The 16,570-nt window shown below is 37.2% G+C and overlaps 2 protein-coding genes across 2 annotated transcripts; both read right to left on the bottom strand.

The window, feature by feature from the left end:
* Nucleotides 1-814: 814 nt before the first annotated feature.
* On the bottom strand, nucleotides 815-10,685 carry LOC107190491. The gene is made up of 19 exons (XM_015579300.1): nucleotides 10,327-10,685; nucleotides 9,340-9,431; nucleotides 9,107-9,268; nucleotides 8,885-9,024; nucleotides 8,620-8,798; nucleotides 8,422-8,552; nucleotides 8,191-8,310; nucleotides 7,899-8,117; nucleotides 7,653-7,746; nucleotides 7,521-7,584; nucleotides 7,181-7,441; nucleotides 6,914-7,096; nucleotides 6,674-6,829; nucleotides 6,460-6,593; nucleotides 6,058-6,393; nucleotides 4,982-5,967; nucleotides 4,378-4,940; nucleotides 3,570-4,298; nucleotides 815-1,198 (listed from the first exon to the last, which is right to left on the bottom strand). The coding sequence occupies exons 1-19, from the start codon at nucleotides 10,546-10,548 to the stop codon at nucleotides 978-980; spliced, it is 4,992 nt and encodes a 1,663-aa protein (XP_015434786.1). The 5' UTR covers nucleotides 10,549-10,685; the 3' UTR covers nucleotides 815-977.
* Nucleotides 10,686-11,847: 1,162 nt separating this feature from the next.
* LOC107190490 (zinc finger protein Dzip1) lies at nucleotides 11,848-15,813 on the bottom strand. The gene is made up of 9 exons (XM_015579299.1): nucleotides 15,693-15,813; nucleotides 15,245-15,609; nucleotides 14,772-15,140; nucleotides 14,584-14,700; nucleotides 13,368-14,525; nucleotides 13,116-13,293; nucleotides 12,549-13,050; nucleotides 12,333-12,483; nucleotides 11,848-12,275 (listed from the first exon to the last, which is right to left on the bottom strand). Exons 1-9 carry the CDS (start codon nucleotides 15,811-15,813, stop codon nucleotides 11,976-11,978), a joined length of 3,261 nt encoding a protein of 1,086 aa, XP_015434785.1. The 3' UTR covers nucleotides 11,848-11,975.
* Between the last annotated feature and the right edge of the window lie 757 nt (nucleotides 15,814-16,570).

Genomic DNA, 16,570 nt, shown 5'->3' with positions numbered 1-16,570 from the left:
TGTAACCGTGTAGGAGCCACCGCGTCGTCAGATTCCGGAAACGGGAACCGCGTTCCCAGTCCCAGTCACGTGTTCATTCGCGTCGGCTGTGGCAGTAGTGTTACATTTGTCGTTTGTCGGGCGATTGGCTCGATGCAAAAATAGCAGAATTTTCTTACGAGCTATAAAAGAAAGCCAAGTGGAATGAAATTACTTTTTCTTGTTTCATCTGACTCGATATTCCCTCCGGAAGTTCGCAGGATACATGTGATTCCACGTAATACGGTTCGAAGTAAATTAACAGAGAAAGAGGGAGAGACAAAAAAAGATACTCAAGCATAAGTGGGATGTATCGATGAGACCTTTGCCGAGTAACAAAATGCTTGACGTGTGCCGGAGCCAATGATAAATGGTTTTGTTGGTAAATAACTAAATGACCAAAGTTTTTTTTTTCTTGTGAACAGTGTATTGGTTTGGTATACATGCGCACCTTACCAACTATGCTACATCCTTGAAAATCTCACTTGCATATCAAAGAGTGTAACTATCATTAAATGTTAACATTGTACAATTCATAAAGTACTAACAGTCTCTCACTGCAAAACTATACATCATTGGCGGTGTAGTGTTTCCTCTATCGGTCAGCTAAAGCTGATTAAAAAAATCGCCATTAGGATGGGAACCCTCTTCCACCCTCCAAAATTCACTCATTCATCATGTGTGCACCAACCGCTACCATGGAGTTATGAAGGATTCCGCGCACAAAGTGTCGGCTCCCTGACGCTTAAATTAAAATTGCCAGACAAATTCCGAATACGAATCATATAATATTATTGTCCGATCGTGTGAGAAACGTGTCTGGGCCTGTGTGTAAGCTCTCAGCCTGGCTCGCCGTCCCTTTACAAAACACAGAAACTCCTATTAATTCCGCATCAAGCCAACACGCGATTGAAGAAATCGTGCGTATCCTCCTAATGTCAAGGGTCGTGCGTTTGAAGTCAATTCGCGGCGATGATCGCGGCAGCCGCCGATGACGAGGGCGACGACGACGATGATGATTTCTTTTTCAGCACGATGTCCTTGATATTCAGGTTGACCTTCTCCTTGCGGGGTGGCGGCACCGATTGCAGGCAAAACCTCTTGAAGGCCTCCAGTTCCCGTTCAGCGTCGTCCATCTCCCCGTCCTCGAGGTCTATATCTTTGGGCGTGAATACGCTCTCTGTAAAAGACCAGCTCTGAATACACTAGAGGTCAGGGGGTCCACCTGGTGGAAGGGTGTTCTTTTGTTATTTTCTGTCTCGGGGATTGAAACTTGCTGTGCATAGATTTCTGATTCCCGAGTGTTCTTTTTTTCTTGCTTAACCTTTTTTTTCTTAGCCGCGGGTACTGCCTGAGTATGGGTCTAACAAGGAACGAAAGATAAAAAAAGAAGGAAACAAAATGTACACAGGGTGTCCCATTTAAATCGACCCACTGGAATATCTAAAGTATTGACGATATTAAACAATGTTTCAGACAAAAGGTAAATGATATCAGGGGGCACACTTTTTGATCTGAGTAACTTTATTCTGTGTGGGCGCGTAGACGTCATATGAACGTCAATTTTGTGTTTTCAAATGGAATCGTATATTTTTTAATCCACTACTTGATGCTACTAGTTATTCCCTATATAAAGTATTAGGTCACTTATGGCAAATCAGTGATGTATTAAAATGTATGATTCCATTTTAAAAAAACCTTCATATCACATCTACGCGTCCACATAGAAATAAGTTAATCACATTAGAAAGTATGCCCCGTGGTACCATTTAATTTTTGTCTGAAACAGATTTTTTCATATCGTCAATAGTTTCGGAGATATTGAAGTGGGTCGATTTAAACGGGACACCCGATATAATAGAGCACAAAACGGCTAATGAACAAAAATTCAAAAGAGGGAAACTTTTGAATGGACAAGAGAAAGGTAACAGATTCGGCGTGATAAGTGTGTGTGAGAAAGAGAGCGAGAGAAACAGAGATTCACTCGGTCTATCCATACGCATGCAGCATTTCTGGGGTGACAACAGTAACCGACGGGGGGAAAAAGAGAATGTATAAAAATGTAAAAAACATAAATCTCTTTTATTGAAACACGTCATCAGCAGATTAAAAAAAATAGAACATTAAATCTAGTCTATTCCGTAAGTACGTGATATCGCCTACTTTTTTCGATCGATTATATAATATCACAATGAAAGTTCAGGTAGCAGACAGATTAGCAGGCCTGTCCAATGGTAAATTGTACTTGGCAAAGAGTTGTGGGCTCCCTCAAGTGACCTACGTATCTTTTCTTTATCTGTCCTTTCTCTTTCCACAGTCGACTGTGAGCACGGACCGATATAATAAAGTTAATTGAGCAGCGGCGCGCTCGATCGACGTGTCTAAGAAGATCTAGAATAAGCGGTCACTAACTGTCATGCTTCCGTCGAGTGTTCCGCGTGCTTACGACCATCGTTAATTTGCAAGAAGGGAGTACTTAACAAGAAACAAAAAGGTAGCCAGAGAAAACGGGGACAGATAACTGAGAGATCCCTAAATTTTAAAGAGAGGCTACAAGCTAACTTAAGTCCAAGATATGTATATGTACAGAATGTAACGCAACAAATGTATCGTATCAACATTTTGGGCGTTGTTTCTCCATACTGTTAATTTCTGATACAATTATTATGTTACACTCTGTGTGTAGGGTGTTTTAAACAGGCGTCACAAAATGTACCAGATAATATACCTATACAAATGTACAGATGTGTTAGTCGAAACTAACCAAAAAATCTAGTAAATATGGCTTCTGTGTTCGAAATCAATCTAATGCTTGTTGGTCAAAAGGACCGTGATCGGTTCCAAGGACTATTATTGACTAGACCTTTTCTTGTTAGTTATACAATGGTAGAATATCTGTGTAAATACTATGACGCAAGTTCGAAATCACCATTATATGCATGTACGCCATATATGGTAAAAAAAAAGGCTATATAGATTGCATCTGACAGAAAAGTCACCTGTATCATCCAACAAAACGAGTCGCCGGCACGCGTGAACATTGGAAAAGAAAATAAAGAAAAGATAGTGCTCACTGGCCAGAGTCTCTTCCGGACCGATCCCCCGAGAATATTCGTGGCGGCCGATTTTCAGAACATCCCGAGTGTGTGTATCCTGTATTCGAATTAATCATTTGATCTAGCCTCGTCCTAACGCGGTACACAGCCCTCTCCTAACGAAACGAAACGAAAGAAAAACCGTCGTCAGTACGTTCCAACCTAACTCGTTCAGGTGTCTGGAGACTCAAATACTGAATGTGTGTTGTCCATTTATTCTGTGTGTGTGTGTGTGTGTGTACTTGTGTATATAATGTGTGTGTTTCTCTTTAAACATGAATCAATCTAGAACAGAAAAAAAAACAATAATTCTAACGCCGGGTGCGAAAGATAAGCAACCCATATATGTCTGCTGTGTGTATGTGTGTGTGGTGTATGTAACGTGTTAAGGAAACAAAAACAAAAAATGAAAGAAGCAAATTTACATGTTAAACTCTGATTATTGTTGTTTCTCACCAACGAGGTTCCAGTCATCGCCGCACTGTCTCGTGCCGGTTCCGCGTTTTTTCTTTTTCTTGCTCTTCCCGGTACTCGAGGCCGCTATCGAAGCGTTTATCGCTTCACGGACCGCTGTTTTCGCGCTCTGTACATCCTTCATGCTCGTCTCTGTTCTCACCTTCGTCAGGGTCACGCTGGTCCCCTTCAGGTTGATCCCATTCTCCGGTATCGGCTGACCATTCGTCACCTTACTGATCTGAATGTTCGCCAGATCGCTAAGGGTCGTGCAGTCCGGCGTCAGTCTGCTCCTGAGTTCCGCGAGACTCGACGGAATGATACCGTTGGTGTGCTTCAAATTCGTGCTTTCCGTCGACGTTCTGGCGGACAGATCACCCTTCACTATGTAATCGGGCTTCGGTGGCGATGTTAGGCCCGCGTTGATCGCTTGTTGAAGCGCAGGACTTCTAATCGTCACCATTCCGTTCTCGGATACTTTTATAATAGCCGCTTGTTGTGTCGGCGGCACTTTCATCGGACCGAACGCAGGATTCCTTATGGTCACCATGTTTGTGTTCGGATTGTGGAGTATTCTAGCCGGTTCGTCCGTGTGATCGTTTAGAAAGGGATCACTGTTTTGCACTGTTGTTGTCTGATTGCTTGTGTTGGCGAAGCTCGCGGCTGCACTTTTGTTCTTCTTCTTCTTCTTCCCTGTGGTGCTTGGAGTCTGTTGCGTTTCTTTAGGCACATCTGCGTGAAGACGATAACAACACAATGAGAATTACATGCATGGAGAAATTTCCATTAGAGATTTATGATTTTTACTCACCTTTTTCTACAGCTTTCGGAAGAAGATCTTGCTTCAATTTCCCAGTATCCACGACAATCACATTGCCACCTGCCTGGGGACTCGTGTAACTTGATTGAACGCTACTCATTGGAGCAGCGATTATTGTGGTTTGCTTGGGAGGAGTCACTGGCTTCGGTAACGGAGCTGATCTTATCGGCAATGGCTTCGCGGGCGCGTCAACCTTTGTTATTGTAATACCGGGCGGTAGTTTTAAATTCTCTATGTTGATCTTCGAATTTACACTAATATCCTTGAACTGATTGCTAAAGGGTGAATTAATACGCTCCGTGGATACTGGTTGAACCTCTAATCGCTGTTTGATTGTTGGCTGGGGCGGTGTCTTACATTGTAACTTCTGATTATCATTTTTTGTTTGTTTAGTCGCTGCGTTAATACTCGAATTTTTATTGTTCTTGTTTAACTGACTATTTTTATCCTGTTCCTGACCCTTTGACTTCTTGTTGTTCTCACTGGTTAGATTCTGCGATTGCTTTTGGGAGACAGGTGTCTGAGGTGGTGTATTCATTTTATTCTGCTTCTTGCTGGAGACATTCTGTTGCTGGCTTTTATTTTCTTTTCATCCTTTCCCTTAGTCTTTTCGTTGTTGTTCCCTTGTTGCTTTACGTTCTTATTGTCGGAAATTTTATGTTGCGTCTGTTGTTTCGAATTATTAATTTGCTGAGCCTTATTCGCTTGTTGTAACGAGTTATTGCTATTATTACTGTTATTATTTGCTTTGGTTTTCTTCTTCTTCCCACTGATATTCTGATTCTGTTCGTTTTCCAACTTGGGAAGAGAAACTTCCTTGGTCTGTCCATTTACCAATGTAAACAATACCTTATCCTCGGCCGGTGTTTGGCCCTTTAACGTGATTGTGACTGTTGGCTCTGCACTGTTCGACTCCATGACCCTTTTAATAGTAACCATCTGCGGCTGGCTCTCCGCTGGAACCGGTTTCTTCGCTTCCTTCGCCTTCGCCTCTTCCAGTTTCTTCATCTCTTTCTTCTGCTTCTTCCTCTCTTTCTTCGTTAACTTTTTTTCGTTCAAGTCCACGACCGTCGATTTCTCTGTACCGTTTGTACTACTTTTTACGTTCGTGCCATTGACACTCGTCAGTACCTTGTTATTTTTATTAATTACTTCGGCTTTGTCGGGTTTGCTAATTATCTTATGCGTCTGGCCAGTGACCACCGTCTTCTCCATTTTATTTGCGTTAATACTTTTGTTCTTTAGATTCGTATTCACAGATGCAGCCTTTGTTTTGCTATTTATACTAATGGTACTACTACTACTGCTGCTACAGCTACTGCTACTAGTGTTACTACTATTGCTACAAACTTCTGGCTTGTCTTTCTTTTTATTACTTAATTGCTTTACAGTCGGCAATGCTACTGGCGGTGACGTAGGTAAAATAGATACTTCGGGTAGATTACACTGAGGTAATAATCTCTGAGGAACGGGTTTCTGCGGATCTACGACTGTAATCGTCACTTCCGGCGTCTTTTTTTGCAATTCTATCAATTTCTGTCGTTCTGCCTCTTGCCTGTCTCTTTTCAATTTTTCCTCCACCTGTAACAAACCGAAGATTGAATTAAAGTTACAATAGTCATGCGCATTCCACTTCAATAGGATGATCCTAGATAGATTATCTTAACGAACCTTCCGCTGTTTTTGTCTGGCCTTCTTCTCCGCCTTCTTATTGTTGTCTTTTTTTCCATTCTGATTTCCTTCAATGAACTCCAGCAACTCCTCTAAATTCCTCTGGTCTCTTTGGTCCGGTTGGACAGTAGAGGCTATCGAAACTGGAGTATTTGATCTAGGCGCCGTATTAGACACTGTCTTCAGTTCCAGATTCGTACTAGACGACAACGACTCTGAAGAGCTTTTCGAAGGACTACAAGTAGCTTTACACTTCTCAGCTTTCTTCTTGGTTAGTAATTGTCTTAATCTTTCCCTCATCTCATTATAATTCCTACTAACCGGTGCTACAGAAGGCTACAAACGAGTATTAAATTATTATGAGTGAGGTTATGTTGAAATAACGAGATAAAGTCTACTTACAACTCCATGTCCAAATACTTCACAGTAACAACAGTCACAATGCCTACTCGAGTCTCTTTGTGCTGAACTACTAGTCGAACAGGAGTCCTCTTGACTACTTCCGGAATCGGAACAATCACCATCCCCGGAACTTACTGAAAGCAAAATGTACGTTACAATACGTTACAGTTGTAAAATCGTTTGAAACAGAAACATTCTGAAAATATATACTAACAATCGTTACACGACACTCTTTTGATGTGCTCGACGTTAGCTTGTTTGTGACACGCATGCGACGAATGACTGCTGTGTGTGTGAGATCTGTGAGAGGGGGCCGTATTTTTAACCAAGTCTGGAAGGGGTCCGTGCGTATGCGGAGGTTGAGTGGTACCTGTTCGATCCCAGAATAGAATTATAATTTGTTAAACAAAAATTAATTATCAGAATGAACACATCTGGTCTCGATCATATTTACCCTGGTGTATTGCATGATTGTGAGCGGTGTTCGGCGTCTGTGTGGTAGAATGCCTTGTCTGTGTTTGTGCGGACTGTGTAGAACCAGTTTTTACTGCAGGTTTACTTGGCTCCGGATTGGTCTTCACGGTAGAAGGTGATACTGACTTTGGATAATTGTTCGATACGGCCGTTTCAGGTACAGCTAATAATATTATTAGATTTTATAATAATGTTAATCTTACCGTAACAACGGATATAAATTTCTGTTTTGTTTTTCCATAATTACGTTTTGTCAGGCAAGGGCAGGTGTCCCACTTCCGTTTCGAATTCAATAAACACAGACACGGAGGATTTTCTAGAACTTCTACCTTCCGCTCAGTTATTTCCCTAACATGCTGATACACGCACGCACATGGTTGTGGTTCGATTCTCAAATCGGTATCCTCCCGAACATCCCCCGCTTCGATTTCATCCACGTTTGCCTCTTGCGATTCCACGTGATCTATTTTTTTCGTCACCTGCGTCGCGGAACAATTCGCTGTGTCTTCTAAGAATGGAATTTGAATTAATCAACTAACGATTTAAGGCTAAATTATTAAAAATTATGCTACGAAGGTATGCTTTACCTAAAAAACCATTAATGTGTTGTGTCCTACACTTTCCTATACTTTCTGTGTCGCTTTTATTTACCTGCAAATTAATCTGGTTAATCGTTAATCAATTGTTTAAAATGTTATAGTGGAATACATTCGTCTTACGATCGGCGACACTGGAAATCCTGTACACGTGTGAAATTCGCAACACTTCCCCTCTTCTGTATTATTTTCTAAGCACCCATCTTCAGTATGAGTTCTATAAAATTAATTTACTTTTACTGTTTCACTGATAATGCATTAGTGGCTAATACTAATAGATAGGTTAATGAAATCTACTAAGTTCAATTCTATCCGCAAACTGATCCAAATGATAATTTACACTCGTCAAAGAAATCTGGATTATCGTACCCATTGGTGTAAGTAGCCGTTATCAACGCATCTGCTGTTTCGGCTACTTTAAAAAGTTGGTCACTGTTCAAATCATCTAATACGATTTGAACCATCTCGTCAAACGAAGGCATATTCAGCGAATCAGTCGGACTTAATGGTCTGCTGTCTATTCCAGGGATACTAAATGTTCCTTGTGCCACAAGCGTTGACAGATGTTCAATAAGTTCTTGTAAGTTGCTAAAATAAAGAAGGCTACAGTACTCATCTAAGGGTGTGTAACAAGCTTGTTTTATTTTATATATCGACATACTTTTCACTATCAAGCGGCTTGTTTGACATACGATGCTCTATAAATTTTCTAGGCACCGGAAATGATTCGCAAGGCTTCCGAATTTTCCTGAGCCTGGTCATATGAACTGCTTGTACTGCACTGAAATATGTAGTGTTTAACTCTGATCGTACATTGATCTCCTTGTATTTATTTAGGCCAATGAACGGTTTTATTTCTATTAATACGAAAACAATTTATCAAATTGCTTACTTAAATTTGTCCATCCATGGTTCAGTATCTGGCCACAGATCCCTAATTTTCGTCATCTTGTCATCAAATGCTAAATATCGATGAACGAGACCTTGATATTTCGTACCTTTCAAAGGCAAAAGTTTCCTTAACTATAAAAAAAAAATATTTATTCTTGATCTAGCTCAGATCACTGTTTCGTAATGTTCATTTATTTACCTGTATGATAAAGGTAGACAAATTATTGTGTACCAACGGGTCGTCGTATACATAGATCTGATATAACTTTTTAAAGAAACAGTCCCATGTAAACTTGCACAAGTAACCCTTCAAAGGTTTCAGTAATTCAGAAATTTGTGATGCCGTTGATATCAGTGCATCATAATCATCTAAGAGACCTGCACATAACATATATGTGTGTAAAGTCAACATATACAGTGACTCATAACAGTTTTCAAACTTATGTAATAGCATTTTAAGCTACCTGTAAGAAAAATTTCTGCTAAATTATTTTCACTATGATCATGTAGAAGAGCTAACAATCGAACTTTTACTTTTACAACAAATTGTCGCGCTTGACTCACTAGCCTCATAAATAACTGCTCAGAATCCAAATTGCGCAGTCTGAAAAGAAACACTCTGTGTTCAGGCCCAGTCGTATTGATCAGGAAAAATCGTGTACCAAAAACAATTTTTTTGAACCTACTGTAGAACAATCTCATGCATATTATCCATAGAAAGTGCATTCTGTTGCAACGATAAGCTTCCTGGAGTACGTTTATTAATAAGTTCACGCATGTACTGTAACAATTTCATCCACAAACTCTGGAATTTTACAAACTTTTGCAGCTCTTCTATGCAGAAATCTCTGTAATGAAAATCAACTTTGTTAGAGCTCCACCAAATCAATACAAATCATTCAGAAACAATGATAGTTACCGCTTTGCTTTATACATATCCCTTTGTACGTATCCAGGATCCCCTGCACCTTTGATGAAAGCATTGACTGCATTCTCATCTAGTGCTATATTCTAAAAGCAGAACAAATTCATAATATGATCATTTGGATTATGAGTATTCTCTTACTATTTTAGCAATATTTACTTGACTGATATTCCCAAGAATTTTGTATTTGAAACTGATGTAAACTGTATTGATTGAAGGAAGAGCAATAACGAAAAGAGATGCAAGTTACTACCAAACTACTACTTGCAATACTAAAAATTCTTTTAGATAACAAAGAATATAAGTTTTATATAACTTCGGAATATAAAGAATCCCAAATGTTATCAGAATTTACATATTCATCAGCTGTCACCGTCATGTGGAATATAAAAAAGCCTTATTCTTGGTGAAGTGCACATAATATGGCCACACAATCAACCAAGAACCAGACTACTTATGTCTCAATGGAAAAATTTTACAAAGTATATCAATGTATCTCTTACAATTGTTTTGTCTTATTCCAAACTATCCGTACAATGTAACAGAACAGATTGTGCCAGTTAAAAGAGTACTACTGACATTAATAACATTGAAAACAAATGATTTGGAAAACAGTAATCTATCGTGTCATGTTTACATTTTTAAAACTGTTTATTTCTACCTTCTATAGTGGCAATCAAATAAGAGATATTAAGGTGGCCTATTTCGAGCTGATGATTCTGTATATAAAATGTTCTCAGGGTTAGGTGTTAGTGTTCAAATACTCATAAACGGTAGTGTACACAATCGTGTATCCTGCGGCTCCGATAGGACCCGCTTTTGTTATCGATATAATACATTACGACCACGCTACATTGTTTCCATCGACTACAATGAATGCAACATTAATATACCGATCCTGTCACTCTTCCTTCAAAGAAATATCAATGGTTTACGATCGATGACTCTCGGTAGTATAATTACATTTGTGGGAGAACGTACCGCGTCAGGAACAAAGTCCGCGACGACAGGCGACCTGACAGCGTCGCTCTCGTAATCAGCGATCAGATCCGCGTCTAGTCGCGCGGAACCGTCGTCTGCATCGGTGCAGGCATCGAGAGGTGCATCGTCTGTGTGTTTCTTGGCGAGAACGTCACCCATGGCTACTACGTTGCTTTCTCTCGTCCTATTGCATTGACCGTCCTCGCCGTCGCTGCCGCTCATTCTATCACCGCGTGGTGCAACTGGTACACCAAGTGGATCGTTCGCGAGCACTCGAACCGGGCCACACGGCAATCGATACGCTTTTCCACGGGTTTTACTTGGAACCGCGTAAACACCTAGACCGCATTCAATCAATATTCGCTCAATATGGCGACTCGCGTGCTCATCCCGTGGTTCGGCGTCGTGACGTGAGGTGACGCGATCCGGCGTTTGCGTGGTCGCCGTGCCGACGCCGCGCGACCGTTACAGAACTCTTCTCTTATTAAAAGCGTCGCCAAAAATAAACGTTTCTTAATGACTCTGATACGATTCGTTCGGGAACGTACCGCGAAACTTCAATACGAAAGCAAACTTAATTTCATCCACTGAAACGATTATTTTTGGTTCTATATGCAAGCCGGCTCATTCGTTGTTTATATTGAATGATTAAAAGGTAACTGAACATGATAAATTGATTTACGAAACTTCCAAATTGAACGTGAATTACTGTGGTAATTATATTTCGGATTTATTCATTAATGCAAGGAAATAAGGTTAACAGAAAAATGAACTTCACGTTTCAGAAATAACATAGATGCGCCGAGGTACAACTAAAAGGATATCTTCCTATGAAGCGTGAAGGGACGTTCCATATAATTACCTTTGATCGATCTGAGGTAAATACTTCTTCCAATGATATACTTATTTATTTGCTGGATTTTCCTGAATCGATATTGCATATTAACAATTGTCTGTATGGTGTTTTCAAATTAATATTTAATTTTTTATGCGCCATAAATAGCGGATAAAATACATGTGGCGGCATCTACGATAAACCAACCAGGCTACTAGCCAATTAATATCATAATTTATGTTACGATGGCTCCACCGTCTTTTAGTTTCTTGTTTCAGTAAATAATTAAATATGCATGACAAGTTCATTGAATCTAAAGTATATATTGACGTGTCTTCTGCTTATAGTGTTCAACAACAGACACTGATTGTTACGTTTTTAATTAATATTTAACTTTTTGATAAAGTGTAGTCTGAAAAATGTGGTGGCGTCACATTGTGCGCATAATATGATACTAATTGACTAATAACTTTGGCCTTCTTCCATAGATGGCACCAAAGAAATTTATTTGACTAACGTGTAGTTCAACGTATTAAAATGTAATAACTAGATATTTCAGTTAATCTAACACGGGATTTTCACTTATAAAATCTTAGTTTATTTATTTCCTGTATAAAAGTGTTTTTTCGAATAAATAAAATACTTATTGCCTTAATGGTATACAATAATTGTCTCTTTGGTAACGGGGACTAGACAACGTAAAAAGAACGATCACATAGCAATATTACAATTGCTACCAAGGCACTGTTTCGTATTGATATTCCACTTTTTTTTAAAAATTCATCTTCAGCTTGAAAAACAAATTTGTGGAAGATTACTTTAACTTTAAGATTCTATCAATTTCAGATTCTAAATCTGAAACTTCAGATATTGATTCCACATGTAGAGTTTCAGAAATTTTATCCTTCAAGTTACGCGGTGCTGCCTGCGGTGATAAATCATTCGATAACTTGCAACTTAATGTTGACGCTTTAACTGGACCTTCTGACAGCGAACTTATACTTCTAGAACTCATTTGCTGGTTGTCATTATTCTCACTTTGTTTCTCCTGCACATACTTTGGAGCAAATATTGTTTGAACTGATCCTACAGGTTTTTGTCTCACCATACTCAACTGAAATGAAACATGTGATTTTAATATTACTCAAAGTTAAATTAATTTATAATTTACCTGTTCCTCAAGCTTTCTTGATATTTCTGCAATTTTATCACTTTGAGCAGTTTTCAATATTATGTTACTTGTATTCTTGTAATGTTCACTCTCTGACAAATGTTTTTTCTCATCAAAAGTACTAGATATAGAAACATTTATATTTTTATTTCTGTTATAATTATGTTAAAAAAATTTATACTCGTTTTTAATATAGGAGATGAATAATTTACATACCTTGAGATATTCCAGACTCTCTCATTTAATTCCTCTTTCTTGCTATTATAATTAAGTAATGTTCCTTCGTCCCTCTCATCTGCCAAGTCAAAAATAACTTTTTTCTTTACTAAACTACTTGTTGATCCATTTGCAGATTTCAATACACTTTTACTTTGTTTTGGAGATATTGAAATGTTTTGTGATTCTGGTTCCATTTCTAAATTTGCAGCATTTTCATTTTCTTGATTTTTACTGTCTGATGTCATTTCATGCCATTCAGGATCTAACAAAGTTTTCATTTTGCTCAAAGAATTGCGTGATTGTTGAATATTTTCTAAAGATTTTACTGAATTTGGAGACAGTTTTATTAAGCTTTCTATGTCTTTATAATTTGGAATCTTTCTAGATCTGACAAACGACGATCCGGTTTTATTTATGTCTTTACTTGTGGATTTAATTTCTGGAGAATATAATTTGTAGTGTGTTTCATCCCGCGTTTGTAATGTAGAAGTATTATTTCCTGAAAAACACCCAACATTTACTTTCTCAAGAACTTAACAAACTAAGATACAAAACATTAATTACCAGAATTTTTCATATCACTAAATGCTTTCCTTGGCATTGATTTAGTTTCGCTTTCCAAATTGTTTGAAGACATTTGTTTTATTTGTTTAAAATTCTTTAATACTTTTCCCTCTCGAGATAGTTCTTTAAGAACTTCGTCGATTATTTTTAACTTAGTCTCATGATATGTTGGTAATGTCTGAAATAAAATTAGTCAAATTTAGAAAATTATAGGAAGTTTCGTATTGTCGTTTCATTAAATATTTTTATTACTCTCATAGTAATTTTTTGATGATGTTTTAAAATGTCCATTTTTTGTTTAAATGTAACTTTAGGTATTCCTTGCCATTCTGGATCTATTCCTACATCTCTTAATTTCTGTTCAAATGCATCTATTAAATTCGTCCGTAACCTTTTATGCGATAAATTACGCTGTATTGTTTTCTTCGGTTTTATATGAAGTGATGGATATGTTTTATGTTCAGTTATTGGAGAATTGTTACCAATTACAGTAAGACTTTCTGACTCAGAGTGAGTGCATGAATCAGATGAGACTGACTCTGAATTTGTTTCAGAACTTGAATCACCTTTTAAAACCTCTGATTGTTTGCTATTCTTTACACTAGATAAATGTTTATTATATACATTTCTATCATCTACTTTGTTTGTATCAGATTCGTTCAATTCAGATCTTACAATTAACTGATTATGTGAGTCATGCTTAGCATGCCTTATTTCATAGTTAGTCCCTCTTTCAGGTACTGAATCTTCAGACTCTGTTACATTACTTGAACTAGAATCTTTCAAATCTTCACCCATGTCTTTTTTATTTTCAAATTTTTCATTTTTTGTCTTTGTGTCTGTTTGTTTAATACTTGTTTCAGCTTCATCTGTAACAACTTTGTTTGCAGGTTTCAAAGTGTGTACACTTCTTACAAATTTATGTTGCAATGTTGCTGGAAATATATTATTTGACAAGTGTGAACTGAATGTATTATCGACATTCCCCATAATTACTGGCTCTATTGTTGCATCTACATAATCCTTTTGATTCTGGTCACTTTTACCTGGTTCCTTCAAAATTTCAGTTGACTGAACTAACATTACAGATTGATTGTTTCTGGGTAACCTTTCAGAATTTTTATATTTTTCATGTAACTGTGAAACACTAATTTCGTGTGACAGAGAATGTAGGTGTTTACTTTGTTCCATTAACATGTTGGACTGACTTGCAGTTTGACGTTCCAAATCATTAACTTTAGATTCATAATTAGCTTTCATGTCATTGGCTGCTTTTTGTGTCTGTTTCAATTCTGTGGTGAGTTTCTCAATGTCTTTATGATGTTGATTTTCTAATTGTTCAATCTTAGATTTCCAATAATTCTCCTGTGCATATAAATTTGCTTGCATATTTTCTATGTCTGGAGTTAACTGTAAAAATAATAAATTAGTTATTTGAATAAATTTTACAAGATAAATAGCCACTTACCCTTTCAAATAACTGATTTCTTAATTTTTGAAATTCTTTTTCTTGCTGATTCATCAGTATTTGTACATTTATTTCTGATGTTCTTTCAGATAACATCTTCTCTTTTTGTCTCAGATTCTGTTAAAACAAAAAACATTTGCTCATCAAATTATACATAAAATTAAAAAATTTCTCTATCTTATGCTTACATGTATTTCATCCAATAACATAGTTTTCAGACTTCTTATTTCCTCTTGATATCCTTTGTACCCCTGATTTTCTTCCAGCTTATTAATATCACATTTAAAATTTTCAACTTCATTTTCTGACAACCTTCTATCATAAACTTGTGCTTTTTTCTCAGGAACTTTCTCAGATTCATTCCTTAAGACCCTTTCTGTCTCATTCAGTCTCTCCTTTAAGGTTTTTATTTCATTGTGCAATTTTTCTGTTTCACTATGGTGATGATCATGTATAGGGGAAGAACTCATGCATAAATCTGATACATATGCATGTCTACGTAAAACATGAGCACTTACAAACATTGATGACATGAAAGTTTTTGGGCAGTGGGGGCACTATAGAAAAAACAAGTATACTTCATATGTAAGTTTTAAGCAATTTTCATTACTATTATGATGAATGCTTTTCCTTCATCAGTCTACAAAAAACATTTTATCACCTTGAAAATTTCACCACTACCACCTCCAATTTTAGTTTCTATTAATTTGCTTCTATCCTTTGCCTTTTCCTTTAAATGCTTCACTACTTCCTCCAGAGTAGTAATTTCTTTTTTTAGTTTAACATTTTCTTCTATTTTTAGTCTTAATTCATCCTTTAATATTATTACACTATGATCTAAATATTCTTTGCAATACAATAAATACTCAACAGCCAATTGTGCAAGACGGAAAAGTTTTACAAAATTAGGGTCTAAAATTTTAACATCATATTCACGTTCCAAACAGTAATCTATTACACTGTTTATATTATCATCGATAACACAGAAATCTCTATCCCTTATAATTTGATCTATATCTATATTACCTAAAATTATATATTAAATCAACTGTAATTGTATGGTGAAGCAAGAATATTAAACAGTAATGTAAACATTGGAGATTACATACTTATACGGTACCAGTCTACACGTACTCTTGATTTGTGCATATTGAAATAAAAGCCTGACTCCCTAGCCAGCTTTGGAAAATCATGACACCACTTGGTGCCAAACCGGAATGAAAATGCCATATTTTTATTTATAAATTTCTTTAAATGTTCTTGTGCATTGTTTAAAGTTGCTTCGTTAGAACCACTGGTTACTCTAAAATACAAAATAACGAAACGCACGAAATGATTGTATTACGATCGACATCATTATTACTGTATCCACAGTAAAATAATTCCAGTCTACGAAGAAGGCAATAAATGATATAACCAGTTATTGTATTGAACATTTCGAGGTTAAAATAACTGATGTATGTAAACACTATTTAACAGGTGTGGTGTGATGCACTATAAGGGTGCTACCTACAATCCTATATAAACTTATATGTACGTATACGTATACATTTAGTTACAGAAATGACCAAGTTACTCTTTCACCCTCCTTTGGCCACCTAAAGGTCAATAACCGATTCAAATGGCCAGTCATAGAATATTCATAATGTCAGTAATTACATAATATGTACTGTGGGTCTATTTCATAGGCATAGATATAAGACTGCGCAGCCTGAAACGGTCGACCCAACTTTAGAAAGAGGTCTGCTTCGAAGGAAATAGCTTTCGAAGAAGTTGGCATCTCTTTTTAAATCTAATTGTAAATTGTAAGTGGAAGGGACTGAGGAGTGCAGATAAATAAGATTTAAGTTATTTATAAGGTTTATTGTGAAAGATGTATAGATGTACAACTTGTGATTCCATCTAACTGCCTTGGGCCTCCAACCGCAGCAACCTCCTCGTGGTGAGGCCTGGGCAATCGATATTATCATCGGTAAAGTACTGTAAA

The sequence above is a fragment of the Dufourea novaeangliae genome, unplaced genomic scaffold, assembly GCF_001272555.1.
Source record: "Dufourea novaeangliae isolate 0120121106 unplaced genomic scaffold, ASM127255v1 scaffold187, whole genome shotgun sequence".
NCBI classification, from domain to species: Eukaryota; Metazoa; Arthropoda; class Insecta; order Hymenoptera; family Halictidae; genus Dufourea; species Dufourea novaeangliae.
This window is presented reverse-complemented; position numbering and strand designations above follow the sequence as displayed.

Excerpts from the sequence above, each read along its gene's own strand:
- LOC107190491 (XM_015579300.1), bottom strand. The coding sequence starts at position 10,548 with ATGAGCGGCAGCGACGGCGAGGACGGTCAATGCAATAGGACGAGAGAA. Across the intron at positions 8,799-8,884 it reads AGCAGAAATTTTTCTTACAG|GTCTCTTAGATGATTATGAT; the intron begins GTAGCTTAAAAT and ends TGTTATGTGCAG. Across the intron at positions 6,830-6,913 it reads CAATCATGCAATACACCAGG|GTACCACTCAACCTCCGCAT; the intron begins GTAAATATGATC and ends GGGATCGAACAG.
- LOC107190490 (XM_015579299.1), bottom strand. The coding sequence starts at position 15,813 with ATGGCATTTTCATTCCGGTTTGGCACCAAGTGGTGTCATGATTTTCCA. Across the intron at positions 13,294-13,367 it reads ATCAAAAAATTACTATGAGA|ACATTACCAACATATCATGA; the intron begins GTAATAAAAATA and ends ATTTTATTTCAG. Across the intron at positions 12,484-12,548 it reads AGAGTCTGGAATATCTCAAG|AAATAAAAATATAAATGTTT; the intron begins GTATGTAAATTA and ends TAATTATAACAG.